The sequence below is a fragment of the Daucus carota genome, chromosome 8 (assembly GCF_001625215.2).
Source record: "Daucus carota subsp. sativus chromosome 8, DH1 v3.0, whole genome shotgun sequence".
Classification (NCBI taxonomy): Eukaryota; Viridiplantae; Streptophyta; class Magnoliopsida; order Apiales; family Apiaceae; genus Daucus; species Daucus carota.
In genome coordinates, this window is record NC_030388.2 from 13,561,577 (window position 1) to 13,586,377 (window position 24,801).

The 24,801-nt window shown below is 38.4% G+C and overlaps 2 protein-coding genes across 4 annotated transcripts; one reads left to right on the top strand and one right to left on the bottom strand.

Annotated features, from left to right (window-relative positions):
* Nucleotides 1-752: 752 nt before the first annotated feature.
* On the bottom strand, nucleotides 753-14,373 carry LOC108198732 (DNA-directed RNA polymerases II and V subunit 8A). 3 transcript variants are annotated; one of them, XM_017366510.2, is made up of 6 exons: nucleotides 14,331-14,373; nucleotides 14,144-14,245; nucleotides 3,254-3,411; nucleotides 2,271-2,365; nucleotides 1,999-2,104; nucleotides 753-987 (listed from the first exon to the last, which is right to left on the bottom strand). In XM_017366510.2, the coding sequence occupies exons 2-6, from the start codon at nucleotides 14,214-14,216 to the stop codon at nucleotides 973-975; spliced, it is 447 nt and encodes a 148-aa protein (XP_017221999.1). In that variant the 5' UTR covers nucleotides 14,217-14,245; nucleotides 14,331-14,373; the 3' UTR covers nucleotides 753-972. The 3 variants fall into 3 exon arrangements, with proteins under 3 accessions (XP_017221999.1, XP_017221998.1, XP_017222000.1); XM_017366509.2 differs by lacking the exon at nucleotides 14,331-14,373 and having other exon boundaries at nucleotides 14,144-14,324; XM_017366511.2 differs by lacking the exons at nucleotides 753-987; nucleotides 14,331-14,373 and having other exon boundaries at nucleotides 1,993-2,104; nucleotides 14,144-14,324.
* Nucleotides 14,374-15,124: 751 nt separating this feature from the next.
* Nucleotides 15,125-21,490, top strand: LOC108197561 (peptidyl-prolyl cis-trans isomerase FKBP16-3, chloroplastic). The gene is made up of 7 exons (XM_017365210.2): nucleotides 15,125-15,239; nucleotides 16,508-16,788; nucleotides 17,415-17,498; nucleotides 20,449-20,498; nucleotides 20,619-20,667; nucleotides 21,012-21,086; nucleotides 21,252-21,490. The coding sequence occupies exons 1-7, from the start codon at nucleotides 15,200-15,202 to the stop codon at nucleotides 21,369-21,371; spliced, it is 699 nt and encodes a 232-aa protein (XP_017220699.1). The 5' UTR covers nucleotides 15,125-15,199; the 3' UTR covers nucleotides 21,372-21,490.
* The last annotated feature ends 3,311 nt before the right edge of the window (nucleotides 21,491-24,801 follow it).

Sequence of the window (24,801 nt, forward strand, 5' to 3'; positions counted from 1 at the left end):
GGTTCTCTCTTGAACATGCCCTTATTTTAGATTGTTATAAATAAATATATAAATTCAATATGGTAATAAATAATATGTAATCTTTCCACAAATTTCTTACAAGCTTGTAAAAGTTCGACAAATATAATCTTGCACGGAGGGTCGGCTAAGATTATACATTAGGGCGTGGATGGTTGGAATGTGATGAAAGGATGTGATGGTTGGAGTGTGATATTTTGAAAACATTGGTTATATTTTTTATTTTTAATATGTCAACTCATTTTGATTAAAATTTTTAATGATTTAAGTTATTTAAAATTAAACAAAACATTCTTTTAGCATTCATCGTCACAAGTTTAATATGAGGTGCAAGGAATGAAACGAATAGCAACGAAATAAACATAAAATACTTTGGGGACCTGTAATGGTTATAAACATAATGTGAAGACAGGTAGACCAAACCGAACACCAAACCTTTTTTTTTTTTTTTTCTTTTTTTAAGAAAACCAAGCTTTTATTAATAAATTAAGTCTTTCTCAAGACAGCTTTTCAACTCAATAGGAACAGACCTCCTATCGAACACTCGACCTGGGTATTTATATGCAGCTCTAGCAAAACTATGAGCTATCATATTTGCGGTTCGTCTAATAAAATACAAGTCAATCTTGTTTTGATTTTGAAGGTGTTGTCGGCACTCTTCAACAATAACACCAAACTGAGATCGCATTTGCACATTACTCCGCACCAAACTTAATTAGCTCTTAATAGATGAATTGCCTAAAAGAACCAACATATCTTATTGCCAAAAACTGATATTCATCACTCATCAGAGGTTTTCAAGCTTCCAGTTCAACATGACATAGTGGAGCAAACAATCTTTCATGAACAATGAAGGTAACATAACATTTTATGAACGCCGTTATTTGAATGCTATTGCCCTGCAGTGGTGCTATTAATAGGAAGAGTAGACTTGTACAAGCCAAAGAAATATGACTACTGCCTGTCCGCCTGCAGAACAAATCAAAATAGATATGTTACTAAATCTACATATTAAGTGAAGTATACTACTCAAATGTGAGCCTGGCTGTGTGGCTATTTCGAAACAGTTGCGCCAGTAATGTACCAATCCTTCTGTAGTAATATCTATCACTTATTTAATCTAGCCTGCGTTTTCCTTCTTCTCATGGTGTTTAATAAGGTCGTAAAGAAAATGGAATAGATGTATTGAGATTAATTTAGTTATATATCAAAGACTTGATAAACGAGGTGACAGCTTTCAGGGATCACAATAAAGCCGGGAGACAAATGCCCTCTCAATGCATTTTGCAGGATACCAAATTAATTAAGCTCCATCTCTAAAGGTTCGTGTGGAAGTTGGTCCAGACAGGACCATTTAATCCAACACTGGTACATGTCTGAGTTTTTTTTTTTTTTTGAAAGAATGTCTAAGTTAATATGTATGCAAAGGAAGAGTCAGAGCAATTAGAAAAGTCAATATGTTACTCAGTAAGATTGGTGTTATTGCACCACTAATGAATTTAGAAGAACAATGGGAGCAATTTTATAAAATAGATAAATATCAAGGTCATCAACCGTTTGGTTCAAATGTATCATTAGTCACTCACTATAAAAGTGACTCAGTTTAGTCACTAATTTGAAGATTTGTATCAAGTAAACCATCTGACAGTGACTAAGTTGATACAATATCGTAATCTTTTAATGACCAAGTTGATACAAATTTTCAAATTAGTCACTAAATTAAGTCACTTTTAAAATGAGTGACCAATTTGATACATTTGGATCAAAAAAGTAATGACTTTGATATCTATCCCTTTTATAAGAGTTATACACACCAACTCAAGAGATGTGTTGTCTATCTAGCAAATGTATCTTATCTTAATATACTGTAATTTGTTCAAAAGAGACTCCCCATATCATTTTCGGTGGTTTCTATGAACTTGATCAATCCCTCCATTATTAGGTTACTACACGATGTATAAGGGTACTCATAAGTCATACCTTCCTCATCAAGATAAACAACCTCTGATCAAGCTCAAACTTAGCAGCAATGGAGGGATCCCCCTTCAGCATCATCAGCAATCCACCAAAAGAAACATAAATGTCCCTGAAGACAACAAAATGTGTTAGCTAAGGCAATTCGGCATTACAAAATTAACTGACGTCCCTAACCGAGTACTGCTCTAAAAGTTTAAAAACAGTTTATATAGGCATAACAAGTACATTATATGCACTTTATATTAAAAGTTGGACTAAATAGTAGGCATGCTTACGCCTTAAGATTTGCTCCTGAACCTTCCTCTGAGATTCTATATAGTTTCCCATTCATAACATACTCAAATTTGTCTGCAAGGGATTTCCGCCCACCCTGAAAATTCAAAAAATGAAATTTTGGTGTTTAAGCTTAAGGACCAAGGGGAACAGCTGTATTCATGAACATATAAGTATAACAAGCTTTAGATGCAGAAAAAGTAAATGACTGGTACTTTCCAAATACTTCAGGTTTCATACCTAGCTAGTTCACTTATTGTTGATTTTGCACTGGCACTCTACTCTTATTTACATATATTACTAGGTCCACTAGCTGACCAGTAGCATATCATTGGGTATACCTAGATGACACTCAAGTGTGTTTCCGAATATTCAATAATCTTATTATTGTTACACAATGAATAATAGTGACTATGCTATGAAATCAGATACCTAAAAATCAAAATTAGGGGAACAAGATAATACATCAGGACTTGAGAGTTCACATTACCTATTCAATGCAAAACTGTCACTCTAATAGAACAGGTCATTTGTTTGAGATATAAAGCTTGTACTACACTATCCAATAAAAACTATTAATATAGCAGATCTATCAAGTACTTCTCAGTTGGAACTTGGAAGGTATTAGAGACATTCTTTGGTTTGAAGCATGTCAAATCTGTTGTAAGAACATATGCATTCAGACTCTCTAAGCCTATTGTATATAAAGAGAGAGGTGATAATGAACTGATATCTCCATTTAGCCATGAGTGTAGTTTCCACATCTTTTGATTATGTAAAACCTTTTTGGCCATATCTAAAAGGTGAAATTGATTACTATGTTTTATATCACAGTAAACAGAGTTTCCTCATGCACGATATCATGTGCTTATAGTACTCAAACCTTCCTTGTATAAGATACTTCTTCTGTGAACAAATATATAAAAAACAAATATCAAGAAGAAACCTACAATGAAGGGTTAATGCAAAATAGAACACAAATTACCGGAGTGAAGTAGCCAGTATCAGGTGTTCCATCCAAGTTCAGTGTGGATGCCAGTACCATCATGAACTTATCCCCTTCATGCAAAGGATATATATCTGTATTTACGTCTAGCTGCATGTACATGTCAAACTGCTCGCTCTTGGCTTCAATACGAGTAACTACACAATACAGTACAACATCAGCTATTATCTATGTAATAGTCATAATTTCTATATCTAACCTTGGTTGGCTAATACACAACAAACCATATAAGTTGTTCTCACAAGATCACAGCCCTGTGTGTTAAGAAGGTACGCTACAAGTTGTAAGCCTGCTATATCTTATTTGCACAGTTAAACATCCAAAATGAACGGTTAGACAGTCAAAAAAAAGTAAAATCAAAATCAAAGTTGCTGATACATAATAAACCTTCAACTAGTGAAATACTAATGGGGCAGCTCGAAGGTATTTACTACTAAAGACGTAACAGAAGCAGGCAATGAATGGGTATCATTTTAACTAGAGTTTATTGCAAAACGCACCCCCCTGGTTTTTGCGAAAATCACTTTTTGCCCTGAACTTTCCAAAATTGCACTATCCACCCCCATGATTGGAAAAGCGCTGAAGTATGCACCTGGTTTGACCACAGCCGTTAGTCTCTCCCGTTAACGTTAAAATTTAAGGGCAAAGCTGTAATTTCACCGAGGGCTTTACAGTCCACTTCTAGTTTTCTATTTGTTTACCCTAAATATCTAATTCCCTCCCAAATTGAGACATAAACCCCCATCCCAGAAGTCGCTCACACAATGGTTCGTCCAACCACCGGAAAAAACGACATCTCTCACACGAAATAAACTGACGTCCGACATTTGCATCCGTCCATGCCGTCTTTGCCGCCAACCATTTACCACAGAAACATTTGCCAGCCATGATTCAGTAAGCCGGATTGAAGAAGAAGATAAAAAAAACAAAGAGAAAAGAGAAGAAGATGCTGTGGGGTTGTATGGAGTGTATGTATACCGTTGCTCAGCATTTAATTAAATAAAAACTGAAATACCAAGCATACCCTCAGCATTAACTAATGGTAACGGAAGCATTCAACGGAAGGGTCTAAAATGTCGCGCCAAAAAATTTATCAGGATGGATAGTGCAATTTTGGAAAGTCTAGAGCAAAAAGTGATTTCGCAAAAACCAGGGAGGTGCGTTTTGCAATAAACTCTTTTAACTAGTATCAGAAGCTAGAAGAAAATAGTTGCAGTAATATAACACATAAACGACTTAGCGAACCATATTCATCATCGATCCTAGAAATCACGGACATCCTCTGTGTAGTAAAAAACCCCAATCCTAATCCAAAATGGGCTCTGGTGGAACTTGTTAAAGTCGATTTTTAAAATCAGAAATTCATGAAAAATTAGAGTTGCGGAATGTGGATTGATTAGACAGCTAGATTAATACAAGTAACAAAATCACCAAGAACAACAGCAATTGGAACTATAGAATTCCCTGAAACAAGTTGTTTATGCTGAAATTTTATGGGTTAATTGCTAAAGAATATTATCTAGAAAACAGTAAATAAAACTCGAGAACTTGGTTACGCGGAAAACCCTTGTGAGGTAAAAACCGCGGGAGGGTTTGATACCCTGCCAGAAAGATAATCACTATGTAAATATGTTACAAGAGTTTGAAGTGTATTGTGTGTCCACTACCAGCTCCTAACCTCTATCTATTTATAGTACAAAACTTCTATTCAAATTTCTTCTCCCCACGTCTATCGTTCTAACGTTCACTTTGATGCTTATCCATATCAACCAACTACGAAGTGGTTCCTAATTTTCCTCCTGGGCCTGACCCCTGCTTTCTCTCTAGCCCGTTGCGTGCTCCGGATATGCCGTAGTGTTGGTACTTTAACGTTCACGTCTGTAGATTAGCTTCCCGTCTCACGTCGCGACCAACTCGTCATGTCACATCTGTTTATCTAATTATAACATTAGCCCTTTGATTTTTGTCAGATACCTTTACAATTATATATGGCAAAAATCAAAATCAAATCAAATCTTTTAGATAGATTCCACGCCTCGAGTATAGTGCAGTCCAAACGTCTCCTCGTTTATCCATCATTACATTTTCCCGTACATACACTTCCCCGCATATTTCTCCCCTTCTACACACTTCTTCTTGTAACTGTTCACCTTCAAATCACATCAGTCTTCTCTCATGGCGAAAAAACCTTCCCAAACCAGTACTCCACGAAATACCATGTCTGAATCCCTTTGGGCAGCTACCAAGCTTCTATTTCCGAGCGACAATAATGTGAGTTCTATCACCAAATCAATACTGACTAAAACCAAGGTATCGTTGGGCAAAGATGCCGTCGTCGTCAAGCCCAGTTCTGATGAACGTGCCGATTGGTACAGAGAAGGCTGGGTCACTCTTTACTATTATCCCTTTGATATTACCATTCCATTCCCCTTTTCTCCTGTCATAAAAGAGGTGATAACTTGCATGGGCATCTCTCCTGGGCAGCTTATGCCTTTTGCTTGGAGGATCCTTGCGTGTCTTGAGGCCATCGAGAAGAAACACAAGTTGGGAATCAATATGGATGTGGTGAAGTGTTGCTATGGCACCAAGAAATTCTACGGGTGTCGATTCGGTTTTACTAACAAAAGAGGCGATGAGCCCTTGATCTTGAATGCTGAAGGCGTAAATGACAGACAATGGAAGGAAAGCTTTTGTTTTGTCGAGAAATCCTCGTTAGGAGATGCGGGTTCATACTTCCCTGACCGTTGGACTTCCACTGGTAGTGTCTTGTACTCTCTTGTTTCATTTCATGCTTTTTATACTAGTCAATGCCTTATAGTTTCTCTCTGTGCAGATCCGGACTTTGAGTTTGATGATGATAATGTGGCCGCCAAGGAGACTGTGGAAAAGATTTTGCAACCTCCCCTTGGGGATAGGCTTTGGCCCAACTGCTTGGGTCGACCCATCAAAAATTTCAGTATGGTTGATGTTGAAGAGTTTGCAAAGCGCTTGAGGAAGGCCTCCCCTGGTGATGACAACCAGTCAGATTCCCTTCCAGCCAAGACCGTCGCGCAGAGGACAAGGAGTAGGTCCGCGGCTTCTACGGTCAGGACTTCAGATTCCGTTCAAAGTCTGTCTTCTGATTCGTTGGTGGGTCCTGGAACAGAGCAAGGCCTTGAGATCAATTCCGATAGACTTTTTGCTAAAGGTATCTGTAGACTGTTCTCGTTGTTGACGTATCTTTTCCTTTTTACGTGCCTTTTTGTCGTGTTGTTGATTCTGCTTGAGCCCTTTTGTTCCGTTGTAGAGTTCAAGACTCCTACGTTAAAGCCCTTTGAAGGCTCTAGCAAAGAGCTCTTTGTCAAGAGGAGTCGTGAGGATAAGGCCTTGGAAGGTGAATTTCCCAAGACTCCTTTGTCATTAGCCCCTGATACCAGTCCTGACTACAAAAGGCAGAAATCTTCTACCAGTCGTGTCGTCATCGGCAAGTCTAAATCTGTTGTTCCTGTGATCTTTGAGAGATATGATCCTAATGCCAAGCCTTCTGAGTTTTCCCACATGTTGTCTGATCTCTTGCTTCCTCAATATGTGGGTGCTTCCTCTTCCAAGAGCCCTGATTCCGTTGTTGATGAGATCGCCGGTCATGCCTTTCATGTAAGTTCTATCTTCTTTACGTACATTTTCCTATGTTTCCTTTGTTGAATGGCACTCATGCTTCTCGCGTTTTGACAGATGTTGCAGGCTTCCTTAATGGCTCGCGAGTCCTACAAGTGCAGATTGTCAAAGTTGTCGGCTCTAGAAAGTGCTCACGGTGCGTGCGCGTCAAAGCTGAAGGCGGCACAAGAGGCTGCTGCCGTCAATTTGAAGGCTGGGAAGGAGATTCAGCAGGAGCTAAAGGACTTTGTCCAAAAGGTTAAGGTCATGGAAGGTGAATTTTTGACCAAGTCTCAGGAGGCAGTCACGCAGCAAGCCATGCGTACCAGGGTGGAGGTCATGCAGGAGTACTTTCGGGGCGAGCATGCATCCTGGGATCTCAATGAGGCTATTCGCATTTACAATGAAGCTTATCCGCAAAGTGCTTTCCCGTTGTTTACACCGCAGGAAGAGGATCTCGTCGAGAAAACAGCTACAGAGGGTGATCGCGCTTCGAAGGGCCTCGTCGAAAATGAGGAGAACACTCTTGAAGTTGATTCTGGGGACAAGTCAGTTGTCCCGTTTGTGGGTGAAGGTGATGGGGATAAGGCCGAGTGAAGATGATGGGCAATGCCTTGCTTTCTTATGGATTTTATTTCATGTTGTTTTTGTCTAAGACTTATGTTTAAAACTGTGGATTTGGCTTGTTCTTTTGATATTGTGACTTTTGTCACGTAGTTGCTTGTGTTATCATCGTCGTGGATTGTTATTGTTATGATATTGCGTATTTTGTTTTCTGTTCGTGAGTCAATTTAATTTTGTCATCGTTAGTTGTCAGCATTTCGTTGTTGTTATTCGTTAGTGCATGCATTTTGTCAGTATATGTGTTGATTGTGAATCTGTAGGTGTCATGTGATTCATTATGTTCTAAAGATGCATGAGAACTAATCTACCGGATACATGTCAGTTACAACAGGTTAATCACATAATTGAGAAGACAATCATAAGGCAAATATTCATGTAATTGAGAAAACAATCATAAGGCAAACATTCATGTAATTGGGAAAACAATCATAAGGCAAACAGCCATCACATGGATTTATTAAAGCTGACACGTTCATATAAGCAGGAAATTCAAATTCTTACGGACTACTAATACTGCTAGCTTGTCCTAACGACTTATTTGAATGAATAGCGAAAACAAACGAAATCAATGAAGTTACACATGATAAAGCTTCAAGTGTAGTGCGTTCCATGTCCTTGGAATCTGTTTGCCGTCTAAAGTTGACAATCGATAGGCACCTTTGCCAACCACCGCATCTATGAAATATGGTCCTTCCCAGGTATCTGCGAACTTTCCAGCTGTTGGGTCCAACGTATTCTGGAAGGTTTTTCGCAGGACCATGTCACCTTCTCGAAATAGTCGTACATGAACGTGCTTGTTGTAGCTTTTGGCGACTCTCTGTTGATAGAAAGCCATCCTTAGTTTGGCCATCTCTCTCAGTTCGTCCACCGTGTCAATGTCATGAGCCATTTCAGTTTGATTTGTCGTAGTGGTGAGTAGCCCATATCTTGCAGTAGGGGTTAGGACTTCTGTAGGGAGCACTGCCTCTGTTCCGTAAACCAGGCTGAACGGCGTCTGTCCGGTTGACGTCTTGGGTGTCGTCCTGTCTGACCACAGGACCCAAGGTAGTTCTTCTGCCCACTTACCTTTGTGAGTTGTTAATCTCTTCTTCAGATTGTTGATGACTATTTTGTTGCTTGATTCGGCTTGCCCATTGGCTTGGGGGTACCTTGGAGTGGATTTTATCAGGCTGATATTGTACTTTCTGCAGAAGGATTCCGTCTTGTCACTTATGAATTGAGAACCATTGTCACAAACAATCTCAGAGGGGATGCCAAACTTGCACAATATGTTCTTCTTGATGAAGGCAATCACTTCTTTGGATGTCACTTGCTTGAACGCTTCTGCCTCAATCCATTTTGAAAAGTAATCCGTCATAGCTAGCATGTAGACTTTCTGACCCGGTGCTGGAGGCATCTTACCGACAATGTCCATACCCCATTTCATGAATGGCCATGACGGTGTTGTCACATGAAGGGGTTCTGAGGGTTGGTGGATTACAGGTGCATGTCGTTGGCAGGCGTCACATTTCTGCACAAAGGTGATAGCGTCTTGTCTCAATGTGGGCCAGTAATACCCCATTCGTAGTGTTTTATTGGACAGACTTCTCCCACCGGTGTGGTTTCCGCACTCGCCTTCATGGAGGTCACGTAGAGTCATGTAAGCTTCATTCTTATCGAGACATCTTTGGAGCAATCCTGTCGCTGACTTCTTAAACAGGATGTTATCAATCAGAGTGAAGCGTGAGGCTTTCATTCGGAGGATCCTTGCATCGTTTGGACTGGGTGGCAGTGTTCCGTTCTGCAAGTAGTTTATGAAAGTTTGCCTCCAATCCCCTGTTCCGTCATCTGTTTGAATAGCGTCAGTGCATAAGACAAGTCGTTCTTGTAGTCTAATATTTGCGGGCTTCATGATGTGTATTATGGGGATAGATGTTATACCAGTGTTTTTTAGCACAGCTCCCAATCCTGCTAGCGCATCAGCCTGTGTGTTGTGCTCTCTTGGCACCTGTTGAATGTTGAAGGTGTCAAATGATAGTTGCAGATTTTTTACTATGTCAAGATATGTAAGCATTTTTTGATCTTTTGCCTCATAGGAACCATTAACGTGATTAACAATCAAAAGGGAGTCACAATATGTATCAATGTTTTTGACCTTCATGTCTATTGCTGTTGTCAAGCCCATGATCAATGCCTCGTACTCGGCTTCATTGTTTGTTGCTTTGAAGTCACAGCATATTGAATACGCCATTCTGTCCCCTTGTGGCGATTTCAGCACCATTCCAAGTCCTGTCCCGTTCACGTTGGAGGCTCCGTCAGTGTATAATGTCCAGGTTTGTGAGTCTGGACACGCTGTGACACGTCGAAATTCCTCTTCTGCCTGAGTCATCTGGTTTGGGCTGAAATCAGCCACAAAATCTGCGAGAGCCTGAGACTTAATGGCTGTCCTTGCTTCATATACTATGTCGTAGGTGCTGAGTTGAATTGCCCACTTCGCCATTCGTCCCGTCAACTCAGGTTTGCTCAAGACCGTCCTTAAAGGAAAGTTTGTCAAGACATGTATTTTATGAGTCTCAAAATAATGTCGTAGCTTTGTGGACGTTACTGTGAGTGCAAGAACAAGCTTTTCAAGGGGTGTGTACCTGGTTTCAGCTTCGACCAGGCTCCTACTTACGTAGTATACTGGTGATTGTGTTCCGTCAAGTTCCTTCACTAGGACACTGCTGACTGCATGGCTTGTGACAGAGAGATAGACGTAAAGATCCTCACCAGGGGCTGGTTTTGCCAAGAGTGGCGGTGATGACAGGTACCGCTTCAGTTCTGAGAGAGCTGCTTCATGTTCTTCCGTCCAGTTGAAGCCCTTGTTTTTGCGTAACACATTGTAGAATAGCTTGCACCTGTCAGAAGATCGTGATATGAATCTGTTTAGGGCAGCCACCCTTCCCGTCAGCTTTTGGACGTCCTTCATGTTGTTGGGGCTGGTAAGGTCGTGAATTGCCTTAATTTGCTCCGGACTTGCTTCTATACCTCTCCTTGTTACCATGTGGCCTAAAAATTTCCCTGATGAAACGGCAAAGTTACACTTTGAAGGGTTAAGTTTCATGTTATACTGTCGTAGGATGTCGAAAACTTCCTCAAGATGTCTGACATGATCATCCGCATTGAGTGATTTCACCACCATGTCGTCAATATAAACCTCCATCGTTTTCCCAATTTGATCTTTGAACATCTTGTTGACAAGTCTTTGAAATGTTGCACTTGCATTTTTCAAGCCGAACGGCATAGCTAGGTAGCAATAGACTCCTCTCTCGGTCACAAAGGCTGTCTTCTCGGCATCAGAGGGGTCCATCTGTATTTGGTTGAAGCCACTGGAGGCATCCAGGAAAGTTAACAACTCATGTCCTGCTGTTGAGTCTACCATGGTGTCGATGTGTGGCAGAGGGAAAGGATCTTTTGGGCAGGCTTTGTTCAGGTCAGTGTAGTCGACACAGACTCGCCATTTTCCGTTCTTCTTCTGGACTATCACGACGTTAGCCAGCCATTCGGGGTAATCCACCTCTTTAATCATTTCCGCTTTCAGTAGTCGTGACACTTCCTCATTGATGATCTTATTCCTTTCCGTAGCAAATTTCCTTCTGCGTTGTTGTACGGGCTTGTGGTTTGGGTCAACGTTGAGCTTATGGGTGATCACATCGGCACTGATTCCGGTGATATCTTCGTGTTCCCAGGCGAATGCATCCAAGCGTGTTGTCAGGAATTCAACCAAATTTGCTTCTATTGTTGGCGACAGGTCTTCCCCTATCATCACTGTCTTCTCTCCTGTCCCCAAGCTGACTTCAGCCAACTGTTCAGGTCCTGTCATGATTGGTGGTGGTGTTAGTTGTGGTTCATGTTGAACGGTTTGTTTCATGCAGGTTTTGTAGCAGTCTCTTGATGTGGCTTGATCTCCTCTTATTTCTTGAACTCCCCATGGGGTGGGAAATTTGATGACTTGGTGGAACGTTGAGGGTACTGCCTTCAGATCGTGGATCCACGGCCTGCCCATTATTACGTTGTATGTGGATTCACATTCTATTATGAGGAATTTTGTTAACACGTTGAGTCCTTGTGCATAGGTGGGTAGTGTGATCTCTCCCAACGTTTTCTTTGTTTCTCCACTGAACCCTACGAGAATCGTGGTTCGCTTGATCATGTTGCTGTCTGCCAACCCCATTTCTTCCAACGTGTTCTTGGTCATTATGTTTGCAGCACTGCCGTTGTCCACCATCACCCTCTTGATGAGACAATTTCCAATCTGAAGTGAAATTACCAGTCCGTCTTGTTGAGGTTCTTGGATGCGTTCTCTGTCGGTCCAACTGAAGGTGAGTTCTGTCATGTCTTCATCACTTGCGCTTGACATGTTGACTTGTTTCCCCTTTTGTCGTGCTATGCGTTTTGCCTGTGAATAAGTTGCTCCACACACCTCCGAGCCTCCTGCTATGAAATTCACGACCTTTTGGTAAGGTGGTGGTGGTGGCAATTTCTCTGGTGTTTTGGCCACTGACTTTCCCGTCATGAACTCTGTCAGGTACCCTTTTTTCACAAGATATTGGATTTCCCTTCTCAGTGCTACGCAATCATATGCTTTGTGACCATAATCGCCATGGAAGTCACACCATAGTTTGGACTCTGGGTTTGCTTTAGGTTTATTACTCTTCACCGGCCACTTTACTACGTCTCCCAATTTTGTGAATTCTCTCATCATGGCAGCGGGTGTGATTGTGAAACCATAGCTGTCGTAGGTTGGGGGGAGGTTTGGGTCCTTTCTCCAATCCGCATGTTCTTGTGTTGAGTTTACACGTGTCTCCTCTCTTGAGCTCCTGGAGTCTCTAGTGTATGGTTTGTAGTCCCTATCTCTTGTGGTCATGATCTTGCGGTTTGGTCGGTAATACTTGTCGTCACGTTCCTTTTTGTCTTCTTCAAGGCGCACCTGAGCCATTGCCTTCGCCTGGACGTCATCTAGGGTTTTGCAGGGGTACTTGGTGAGCTCGTCGTATAAGGGCGAATCCTTTTCCAATCCCCTCCTGAATGCCTCGACTGCCGTAGGAGTGTCACAATTCGTGATGGTCACCTTCTCACGATTGAACCTTGTTAAATAATCTCTCAATGGCTCTCTAAACCCCTGAACTATCTTGTAGAGATCACTTGTAGTTTTTTCAAACACTCTGCTACTCGCAAACTGAAGGTTGAAGGCGTCAACTAAGTCGGCGAATGTCTCAATGCTTCCGTTTGGGAGGCTCACGTACCATTGTAATGCCGGGCCAGTCAATGTTGAGCCAAAACCTTTACACATGCAGGGCTCTCTCAATTCCTTCGCGATGGATACCGTAAACATTCGTTGTTTATACTGTGCCACATGCTCTTGTGGGTCTGTCGTTCCATCGTAGGTTTTCATGGCCGGTACTGCGAAGCGCTTTGGCATCTCCACCAGAGCAATGTTGTCAGAGAAAGGGGAGTCTGCATAGCTCGTAGGCGCAGCCTTTTCAAGTGGTTTCGGTACTCCAGGAATGCGTTGGACCATTTCCTTCAGGGCCTGTAATTCCTTGCGCATCGTGTCATGGCTATGTGACCTAGTGGACTTGCTTCCTTTCTTCTTCTTCTTTCTGTCTCCCTTGTTATGTCCGTTGTTTCTGTCTTGCTTCTCTGGACCACCACCGTCATTATTCGGGCCTCCACCATTGCCATTATCGTTAACTTCAGGACCCCTCTGTTCTGGGTGTTCCACTTCGATTTCTTCGTCGTATTGCTCCTCTTCTTCATCGTCCATATTCAAACGTCTGGCCACGTTGTCCAACACTTCTCTTGCCATGGGGTTGGATTTGGATCGAGCTGTCGTGAGTTCCCTCTGTAATGTTTCTCTCTCGGTCCTCCATGCTTCTTGTTGAGAACTCATGTCGTCCTGCATCTTCCGAATTGTTTCCAAGAGTTGCTGAATCGTAGGATTGTCTCCCTGGCTCGTGGAGCCATGATGTTGTTGGTCATCTGTCGTCATGTGTGTGCTCTCGTATCAGAGCTTTAGCAAATTTCCCACAGACGGCGCCAATTGTTTATGCTGAAATTTTATGGGTTAATTGCTAAAGAATATTATCTAGAAAACAGTAAATAAAACTCGAGAACTTGGTTACGCGGAAAACCCTTGTGAGGTAAAAACCGCGGGAGGGTTTGATACCCTGCCAGAAAGATAATCACTATGTAAATATGTTACAAGAGTTTGAAGTGTATTGTGTGTCCACTACCAGCTCCTAACCTCTATCTATTTATAGTACAAAACTTCTATTCAAATTTCTTCTCCCCACGTCTATCGTTCTAACGTTCACTTTGATGCTTATCCATATCAACCAACTACGAAGTGGTTCCTAATTTTCCTCCTGGGCCTGACCCCTGCTTTCTCTCTAGCCCGTTGCGTGCTCCGGATATGCCGTAGTGTTGGTACTTTAACGTTCACGTCTGTAGATTAGCTTCCCGTCTCACGTCGCGACCAACTCGTCATGTCACATCTGTTTATCTAATTATAACACAAGTAGTTATCTAAAATCACAGAATTCAAGTTGAAAAAGAAACACAAGAAATGTAAAAAAGAAAGAGTTGAGAGACCTTTATCGAACTTTTTGCCATCTGGGTCCAGCCCTACCACCCTAAAGATATCTTGAAACAGCGTCTCAACCATCCTCACTAGCCCACAAATTCAAACCAACCCTGAATTCCACATATGTACAACACAGTTTTAAGTGCAAAGACTTGAACAAAACCAAACTAGAGCTTTAAACAGAATAGCTCCCACCTTCAACTAAAACGAGGACGAGGGTTCTATGTTTTATTTGCGCGCATCAATTTCTTTTATACTTCAAAATCGGGTAAAAATTCTCCTTCTGAAAGTTGGTTATTAATCACGATTAATCATTCATACCTCATTGAACTGATTAAATCTCCGATTAATCACCGATCAATTTAATTAATCCTCGATTAATCCTTGTTCCGTGACTGATTAAGTCTGATTACCGTTTTTTACAACACGGGGTAAAATACCTAATTACATTCCACACTTCTTCACCGTTTGTGTAAACGCGTAAAGTTTTCGGAACTTTTGCCTGTTTTCTAAATAATTTATTAACTTATTTATTTTTTATTTTTAATTCACTTTTTTAAATAAGTAGTTACTTTTTTTATAAATTTTCCCAAACGGTTCTAATTATTTTTCATTTCTAATAAACTTTTTTATTTTAAATAAAAAGGCACCTTTTTTTTAAGTTTGTCAAATGACTCCTCAAGATAAATGGTACTTCATCCGTCCAAAAAAAAATGACACTTTCACTTTTTCACATGTTTCAATGTGTTTGGTAGGAATACTTATAACAATATTTTTCGAATTTTTTTGTTTTGTATAAAAATATAAAATCTATATTTTTAGACAAAACAAAAATTTTAAAAATAATACTTACTAATATATCTCCCGAACATATTGAAATGCGTGAAAAGTAAAAAGTCATGGCACCACACAGGGAGCATGAAGTTTAGATTTGGGTAAATTAGGGATACATTGGTAAATTAGGCAAGTAAAGAGGGATACATTGGTAAATTAGGCAGAGATAGATATAGTGGCCATATATATCACCATTATCCATCCACTTCGATTCACTGAACTCCACCTGTATGGCTTCTTCCATATCTCTGCAGCTGCTTCCTCCACTTGGTAATTTCATTCTTTGGATTACTGCTGAAACCATGAATTATATAATGTGCTATATATACATATAATTTACTTACTCTCTTGAATTGAATATACTAGTAACTAGTAGAATTTTTTGTCCTCAAGCATTAGCAACTGATTACACCCATGTTAATATTGGTTGGTTTTGTAGATTTCACCCTATTACTTTAATCTGGTAATTTGGGAAATGGTACATTCATGATATGCATATTTGCAGAGAGAGTTTAGTGTACATTAGTATGACACATTAGTGGTTTGTTTATATCTTGTCATTCTCTAAAGGAAAATCAAAAAGTGTTCTTGGTCTTGCTTGGGGCTTAGTTGGATTATTCAACATTAATAGTTGCAATAAATCCCTTCTTTTGCGAGTCGAGGAGATCATCATTATCCCAAATTTGTTACAACCGAAACTTTGAGAATATTAGGATACGAATTTTGAACGTGAGACATTGACTATCACCTGAGCTTGCCATCTTGAGTTACTGTCTGTCTGCTGAAACCGCCTCTTTTAAAACCTAAACATGTTTTAGCAGAGAGGCTTCATAGAATCATATACTTTAGAAATGTCTCGTTAGAAACTTTCTTCAATTACTAATGTCTGGTAGGTAGTGGATACGGATTAGTGTAAACTCAGTATCTATTGATTGATTACATTTATTATATTGGCGAAAACTCAAAGCCATTGCGTCATAATTATTAAATAAATCAACGTCTTGTGTGGAACAAAAATTAGATAAAAGTAGAACAAAAGTACCTTGTTATCTGGAGATGTCAACTCAAATCATGATTCTAGATATCGTTGTATAGTCAACTTTAGATGGATTTATTGGCTTAATGCTTTTAGCAACTTTAATACATTATTTTTACTTAGCTGCGGGATACTGTATATTGTTGTTGAGTAAACGTATATTGTACAGGTCCTGATCTCTTCAAAATATCAGGCTTTAACAATAAGGACTTTTATACATCTTCTTCACTCATTACCTTTCAGTTAAGAGTATTTGTTTAGGTGTTATAGAAACTTCTTGGTCATTTAGCTCAATAATTAAAGCGCCTGTGCGAACTCAAAAAATAAATAAAGAAGATATAACTCTACATTTTGAGGGATAGCTATATATGTTTTTCCAACAAAACTGGATCTTTTAACAAGGTTATCTGCTCAACTAGCAGTAAGTAAAATCTGTGGCAGATCTTATAGTTACTATATCTTGAAATTGTGTTCCTATAACGGTTGTTTTCCAATTGTGTAGGATCTTCATATTCTAAATGTTTTTCCGCAAATCATCAGCTTTACAGAGGCAAACTCCAATGCATGAATATGCGGTGCTTGAGTTCAGAACCTGAAATAAAAACTTTCAAGGAAACTGAGGTTGAATATAAGGTGTCATTTCTTACACGTCGGAATATGATTGGGTTAACTATTGGCGTATCTAGCCACTTACTATACTCATCTAATGCCAAGTCAGCTGGTTTGCCACCAGAGGATAAACCAATGCTATGTGATGAAGAGTGTCAAAAAGAGCTTGAAAATGTATGGTGAGGTTAATTAGCTCTCTCAAATTTATATTTTTCTGTTCAGAAAGTTCTCATAAATATCAATTTTTGTGTGTGTGTAATTGTAACACTCGTCATGAAGATAGTCTGAGTACAAACCTCAACTCAAACAATTTAAACCTTTGAAACTGGGTAAATGGACGTCAGTTTGTAAGCAAAGTGCATCATATAAAGTTCTTTCTTCACCTATGTTATTGTGTCAAGCAATGGTCCAGAACTGGGTGTTAAAACTCAAACTTTTGTTGTGGCTGTTTACTCGTGTTTTCATGACTATGTAACACCAGAGAAGATGCTTTGGCTCTTTGTCAAGGACCAGAAGGCCCAGAACACATACAATCTTTTGATAAATGACTGAATACCCGTTATTATATTAACTAATAAATGTGTCTTTTAGCAATATATTATGCTTTTGATTAGTCACTGCTTTGTGTATATGCTTGTTTGACTTGCAGTTCATTCCATGTCAACTTCAAATTGGTTTAAATATCCTCATATTAATTTTCATCCCGCAGCCTTCATGTATTGCAGTGTACAGTGGTTTTGTCATTGACTTCTGTAGAAGATACTATTACAATATATTAAGAACTTGTCTCGTTTCTGAAGGTACCCATGATAACTACAGAGTCAGGTTTGCAGTATAAAGATATAAAAGTTGGAGCAGGCCCTAGTCCTCCTGTTGGTTTTCAGGTATGTTTACTTTAATAATAATGCAAACATCATTTAAAACAATAACAAGGCCAAGAAAAAGAACAATCGTTGTCACATATTTAAATATCATTTAAAATATTTCTTTTATAGGTAGAAATCGAGTAGTACATGTCAATTGCGTTAGCTATATAACTGGCAGAAAATTTTGTTTCTTATATTTATATAAGTAGTGGAGGGAAAAACAATATATAGACTCCCCACCCACTGGCAGGATTAGTCTGGTATATAAACCTGCATATTGTAATCATTTGTCGCTATGAAATTAAACAACAAGTCTTTTGTATTTCTTATCTTACTCTGTGAATCCCTTTTTTCATCTCTTTCTCTCTTTAGTGAATATAATCAGATGTTTTGTTAAAGGTGAACTCCACCTATATCATTGATACTGGAGCATTTCCTTCCTGTTATACTCCCTCCGTCCCGGCCAATAGTACACATTGGGGGACGGGGCGCGTCCCCCAATGTATACTATTTTATACATAGGGAGTATACAATTGTATGTCCCCAATGTATACGATTTTATAACATTTATAATTTTACACAAAAAAAGAAAATTTTAAAAATAAGTTTTAGAACTATATTTTATAAGAGCCTTAAAATGCGCGCCGAACAGTGAAAAACAAACGTATACAATTGAGTGGGACGTAGGGAGTACTATATAGATACAACATACACTCACACACTGGTATCGTTATACTGGCTATTACCAGAAACTGGTCCGCGATGTGGAAGAAAAATTTCAAATAGTAGATTTAAAACTAGAAGTATATACGCATAGACAAGAATCTCATAAATCATAATCGTGAAGTTGAAGGTACATTGAGTAAATTGATGAAATTAAGAACCAACTAAAGCAATTTACTCTTAAGCTTAATTTTCCCTAGTTTGATGACAACAACCTTAGATAATGGATTAAGAAATGTACCAGGTAATTTGAATTGTGCAAGATTTCAAATGATCAAAAAATAGATTGGCTTCTTTGCATATGATTGATAAAGCTGGAACATGGGTTTCGAGTTATTTTGCAATACAAGGTTTGTAGAATTGGATGATTTTATTATAATAGCAATATTTAGAGATGATGGGTCTGGTAGGATTGTGGAACGATTTAACAAAATGCATCAAAAGTGGTCAATCAGAGAATTTCATAGACGAATTTGAGGCTGCTAGTTCTTTGATGTTACAGCATAATCATGTTCTCCCAGATGAATACATCGTGGATAGTTTTATTGGGGAATTGAAAGCCACTTTTAAGCCTTCTGTGAGAGCTTTCAAGCCTGCAACTATCGCAGAGGCTGTAGAATATGCTAGGTTGAAAGAAGAGGCCATAAATTGCGACCAGAAAACTTATAAATGTATCATTAGTCAATCTAAACCCTTACAGGCCATTCCCTTGTTGGCAAACAACCAACCACCACTACTCCCTACACCAAACACAAAAACCAACACTTAAATGGTGGTTCATAAGCCAACTACCACCAATAATATATAAGGTCTGAAAAAATAGCAAAAGACTTTGTTATTATTGTGATAAAAAAAATATGAAAAGGGTCACAAATGCAAATTTAAAGAACCGCGGTTATTCACAGTGGAAGTGGTAGGAGAGAGTATCGACTCAGTAGTGGATGTTGAGGAACAAGGACAAGAAATTGAACATCTTTTGGATGAGGTGGAGTCTTGCATTTTTGTCAATGCATTACCTGGTAACCAAAATTTACAGACTATGAGGTTGAAGGGGGTTATGAAAGGTAAATGTGTGCATATTTTGGTGGTATCAGGCAGTGCACAAAGTTTTTTAGATTTGAGTTGTGTTAAGAATTGGAATGTCACTTGGAAAAAAGTTCAGCACAAGCCATTATAGTTGCAGATGGGAATCACATTGTTTGTAAACACATTTGTAAAGATTTTCAACGGATGATGAATGGATAATGCTGATATCTCTGGGTAGTTGATATGGTGTTGGGAGTTCAGTGGCTCTCAACCTTGAGATTTGTGCACTAAAATCTCAAGTAGTTACAAAGGGAATTCATATTGAATGATGAGCAAATAACTTTAATAGCAGTATCAAAGAAACAAAATTAAGATCATTGAGGGACAGACTTCCATCAAAATGTTAAAGGGTGCTGTTCATTGTTTTGTATTACCAATGAACAGACTACAGAGTACCTTCTCTGGTATTGATTGATGCTACAGTTGCAAGTCCTACAAAAAACACAGAGTTACAGCAATTGAATAAAGAGATTGCATCTGTTTTTGAAGAACCAAAAGGTTTACCACCTAGAAGAGGTACTTTTGATCATAAAATCCCAGACCTTACAGATATCCTCTTAAACAGACAGGTATAATTTAGGAACTGGTGGGAATATTCTGATTCTTATATTCAAGTAAGTAGTGGAGGCAAAAACAGTTATACACTCTCCACCACTGGCAGCACATGTGAACCTCAGATATGGTTATAGACTCTCCACCACTATAGCTTCTATGGAATGAAATATCAAGTCTTCCGTATTTCTCCTACTCTGGGAATATTTTCTCATCTCTTTCTTTCTCTCTTTAGCGAATATAATCAATATTATTATTTAAGGTGAAATAACCTTTATCAATTTCATAACATTATTAAATATCGACAACCATATTCTACAGCACTTGGATGTCATGACATGTGCTTTAATAAACTTCATATAGTCATTAGAAACTTATGGTAATTTGATTTTGACTTTGAGATTTTAATATCTATATTGCTAAGTATCGACAATTTCTGGTGGGGTGGTGATGGTGCAAAAGCTAAAAACGATACTGCATGAAAAAAATAACAAAAAGCGGACAATAATATAAGATTAACATAACCAAAACTTGTAGATGTTTCTAGTCCGAGTTTTATTCACCTTTGTGATTTTCTATCTGGTTTTACATTATTCATCATCTGCAGGTCGCAGCAAATTGTGTTGCAATGGTTCCATCTGGACAGATATTCGATAGGTAAAACTACTTGTGAGTGCTTCCGCCACTGTGTGGTCCACAGTCCAAAGTACACTTTCAGCTTCGACCTAATGTGAATAACTGTAGATTAATTTTAACTGATTCTCTTTTTACTTACAGTTCTTTAGAGAAAGGTCAAGTTTATATCTTCCGCGTTGGATCTGGGCAGGTAATTTCAAACTATAGCTTCTGTTTATATGTCCTGAAAAGAAGCTTTTGGTTCCTAAGCTGATCCTATTTCTATACTTATTTTAGATCTTTCTCCTGAACCACCATAACACTAGTTTACACATCATGAACGCAAGAAAGTGACTATAAGTTGGTTTACCTAAATGATTCCTGTTCTTTACTGTTAAAACACATTTTCTGCATACGCAACATAAAAATTTTAAGCATGCAACTTTTTTTACTTTGGTTATACTTTCTTTCAAGTTGATCCATGTATTCTGTGAAATTGTGAGGCGTATAGTACATCTTCGGGTACTGTTTTGCCTAATTTAAAGAATATAACAGGTGATCAAGGGTTTGGATGAAGGTATTCTGAGCATGAAAGTTGGAGGAAAGCGCCGACTATATATTCCCGGATCTGTAAGTTATTTTCCCAAAAATCATGTATTTTGAACTCTTTGTACTGATTTCAATGACACAGTGATCAGCAGACTATCTCCTTCTCAATCCATGTAATAGTCTTTTATGAAGCATCTTTCTGACACTCTGGATATTCATAAATGCTGTCTTTCTTCTTTTCTCTAGCTGGCATTTCCGAAAGGTCTGACTTCAGCCCCTGGAAGGCCGAGAGTGGCTCCTAATAGTCCAGTCATTTTTGATGTGAGCTTGGAGTACATCCCAGGTCTTGAAATTGACGATGAGTGAAAATCTTTGTTTATAATTTTTTCTGCCAATTTCTTGTATTAAATCCGTGAGAGCTGAAATAGACAAGTAAATAGTGTATGTGATTGCAATATCAGCATTAATCCATTCATTTTACATAATCACTGATGGGAAACTAAGTTTTTCTTTCATCTCCTAACTACTATATCTGATAATCCAGCAATGACTGTCTGTTTAACACAAGAATGCTGGGATTACCTTGATCAAACAAACAAAACTTTGATGGTGAAATCTGTACGACTGGTTGTTGACATTTTATACCCATAGGCTGATCTTTAAGTTGTAGGTAATTAAATACAACGTTTTATAAAATGTCCACTTACATCGCCAGAACTCTGCAAGCCAATAATCGAACGATTCTTATCGACTGCTTCAAAGGCCACTTCTGGTATTACAGAGTAGAAAACATTTCTATTTGAATAATGAGTCCAGGTCCTCAGCATATGTATGCTAGGTATCTGTTAAAAATCATACAAGGCCGCTAGATGTCCAGGTCCTTAGCATATGTATGCTAGGTATCTGTTAAAAATCATACAAGGCCGCTAGATATGCATCTAACGGCCAAGAATTAATATAATTCATCTGAAATTTAAGTATCACTTAAAAATTAAAAATAGAGTTAATTATCTAGTTAGGTCACCTAAGTGGGTTTAATATATTAAGTTGGTCACTGAAAAATGTTATTAGACTTACATACATTAATCTCACTTCAATGATCAACTAGATAATTAATTCCTTAAAAATATATTAAAATTAACTAATCTCTCCGTCCCATAATACATGTCTCTTTTGAAAATTACTCCCTCCGTTTCGAATTACATGTCCACTTTAAAAAAATCACATAGTTTAAGAAAAGTGAATTTTGAGCAAAAAGATGTGTAATAAGTCATTAATTGATCCTAATGTGTGGTGTATGGTTGATCTTGGAAATATAAATTTGAAATATGTGGAGGAGAGTTAATTTTGGAAATATAACTTTACACTGAAAGTTGAATTGACAAATATTTTGAAATAAATTTTTTTTTTTCTAAGATGGACATGTATTTTGAAACGGAGGGAGTACACATATTAAGAAAACATTAATTAGATAAAAATTTAAAAATTTCTCACTTGTACCCCTAATAAATGTATGAATGTAGACTCATATTCAACCTTTATTAATTGATATACAACTTTCAAGAAGAGTAATTATAAAATAATGTCAATATATTTGCATTAGAAACTAAAAGTGAACAAGTATTATGAGACAAAAAATTCTTCCAAAAGAAACTTGTATTGAATCTTGGAGAGTAATTAATTAATCGGAAATTGGTTAAACTACTCGAAGGAGAAAGTTAAATAACAAATTTAATTTAATTCATCTAAAATGAGTACTCCCTCTGGTTTTTTTTATATGACGCTTTGACTTTTGGCACACACTTTTAAGTGCTTTGACCGGGTAGTTAAAAATATTATTTTTTGAATTTTTTTTTCTGAATAATAATATATAATCAAAATTTTTATTCAGAAAAAGAAAATTTAAAAAATAATATTTTTAACTACCCAGTCAAAGCACTTAAAAATGTGTGCCAAAAGTCAAAGCGTCATATAAAAAAAAACAGAGGGAGTAATTAATTAATCGGAAATTGGTTCAACTACTCGAAGGAGAAAGTTAAATAACAAATATAATTTAAAATTTAGTTGTGTTATATTAATGTTTATAATAAGTCCACAAATTACAAGTAGAGCATGTAAAACAAACAAGACAGAATTGTTCCATTTACTCTCGAAAATAAAACGCCAGCGCAACCCCGAGCGCGTAAACCCCAACCGCCGTCTTGACCAATCCGTTTCCCCTCCCCGCCACAACCCCGACCCCGACAATCCCGGCCAGCGTCACCGATCCTCCGACCACAACAGCCTTCCCCGCACTAGCCGCGACTGCGTTGGCATACAAGTCAACCGCAAAATCTCTAAACGCATCCTCATCTAGCGTCATCTCTTGTCCGTCTCGGGATTTGAAGGCCTGGTCGACCTGAGAGCGCGTGGGTGGCGACGGGAGCCATTTGAGGACGAGAGGGTAGTTGAGGAGAGTGAGAGAGGCGTGGATTTGGTCGGAGGTGGAGAGGAGTTGGTAGGGCTTGATGCCTGGGAAAGCGTGTTGAGTGAGAGAGAGTGAGTTTTGGTAGACTGAGTTGATGACCGAGTTGAAATCGGGGGAGCTGCGGAGGGTTTGGCTCACGCGTGATTCTGATGATGCTGATATCCCCATACTCTCTCTCTCTCACACTCTGTAGTATGTAGTATGCGCTTGCTTTGTTTTCTTCTTCACAAGTATGCTTTACTTTTGTGGTGATGCTCCCTCCGCATTTCTAGTAAAGCAACCTAAATTGTTGAGTTTTACGGTGTTACTCCCTCCGTCCCAATCAATTCTATACAGTTTCCTTTTTGGGTTGTCCCATCATTTCTATACATTCCCAAAATAGTAACTTTTTATAATATAAAACACTACTCCCTCCGTCCCAAAAAACGTTTCCCGTTTGCAATGTCGGCACTGTTCATAACATGAGACAAATTACTAATTTACGTCTAATCTATAAGATAAAATATAGTCATGAGTGATCTTGTTGGATTCATATTTATGTGTACTTTAATACGGTGAAGGTTTTATATTTAATACAAATATAAAATTAAAAATATTAATGGTCGAAACTGTGTATTGGCAAACGTGATAAGTACAAATGGGAAAAGTATTTAGGGACGGAGGGAGTACTACACCCACTACATTCTCCCACTATCTCCATTCTATAATAATATAAACACTATTATACCCACTACTTTTCTCCATTATCTCAAATTTATTATTAAATATAAATGGGTCCCACCACTATACTCACTTTTCACCCACCTTTACTCATTTTTTACCCCTTTTCTTGGTCTCCGTGTTCCAGTCATTTGTATACAAATGACTGGGACGGAGGGAGTATTATCTAAATTTGACGTTTATTTTCTTCCCCGATCTTAAATACTCCATCCGTCTCAATTTATAAATCTTTTTGAAAAAATTAAACATTTTAATAAAATGTTAGTTGGATATTTAATTTTATTGTCAATCCTCGAAATTAAAATGTGAGTATAAGTCTATGTATTAGTCCCTAACATATGATTGCCAGGAACATGTTAAGTAATCCGAGCGGTCCTGGTTATAACAAAATTTTAACATATTTAGCGTTTTTTAACTGCTAGACGGGGAAAATCCGTTAAGCGCTAGACGAATCTTCCCCGTCTAACGATTAAACAGCGCTAGACGGATTAAAACATTACTTTGAAAATGTTGTGAGACAAGTATTTAGAGACAAATAATTTTTTCAAAAGAGACTTATAAATTGAGATAAAGGAGTAACAAACACATATTGAGACTTGATTTATGTGC

Bases quoted from the DNA above. Each gene is read 5' to 3' on its own strand.
- LOC108198732 (XM_017366510.2), bottom strand. From the start codon at position 14,216: ATGGTTGAGACGCTGTTTCAAGATATCTTTAGGGTGGTAGGGCTGGAC. The intron at 3,412-14,143 runs GTCTCTCAACTC...TGTATTGTGTAG, and splicing joins TGGCAAAAAGTTCGATAAAG to TTACTCGTATTGAAGCCAAG. The intron at 2,105-2,270 runs GTAAGCATGCCT...TGTTGTCTTCAG, and splicing joins TCAGGAGCAAATCTTAAGGC to GGACATTTATGTTTCTTTTG.
- LOC108197561 (XM_017365210.2), top strand. From the start codon at position 15,200: ATGGCTTCTTCCATATCTCTGCAGCTGCTTCCTCCACTTG. The intron at 20,499-20,618 runs GTAAAACTACTT...TTTTACTTACAG, and splicing joins TCTGGACAGATATTCGATAG to TTCTTTAGAGAAAGGTCAAG. The intron at 21,087-21,251 runs GTAAGTTATTTT...TCTTTTCTCTAG, and splicing joins GACTATATATTCCCGGATCT to CTGGCATTTCCGAAAGGTCT.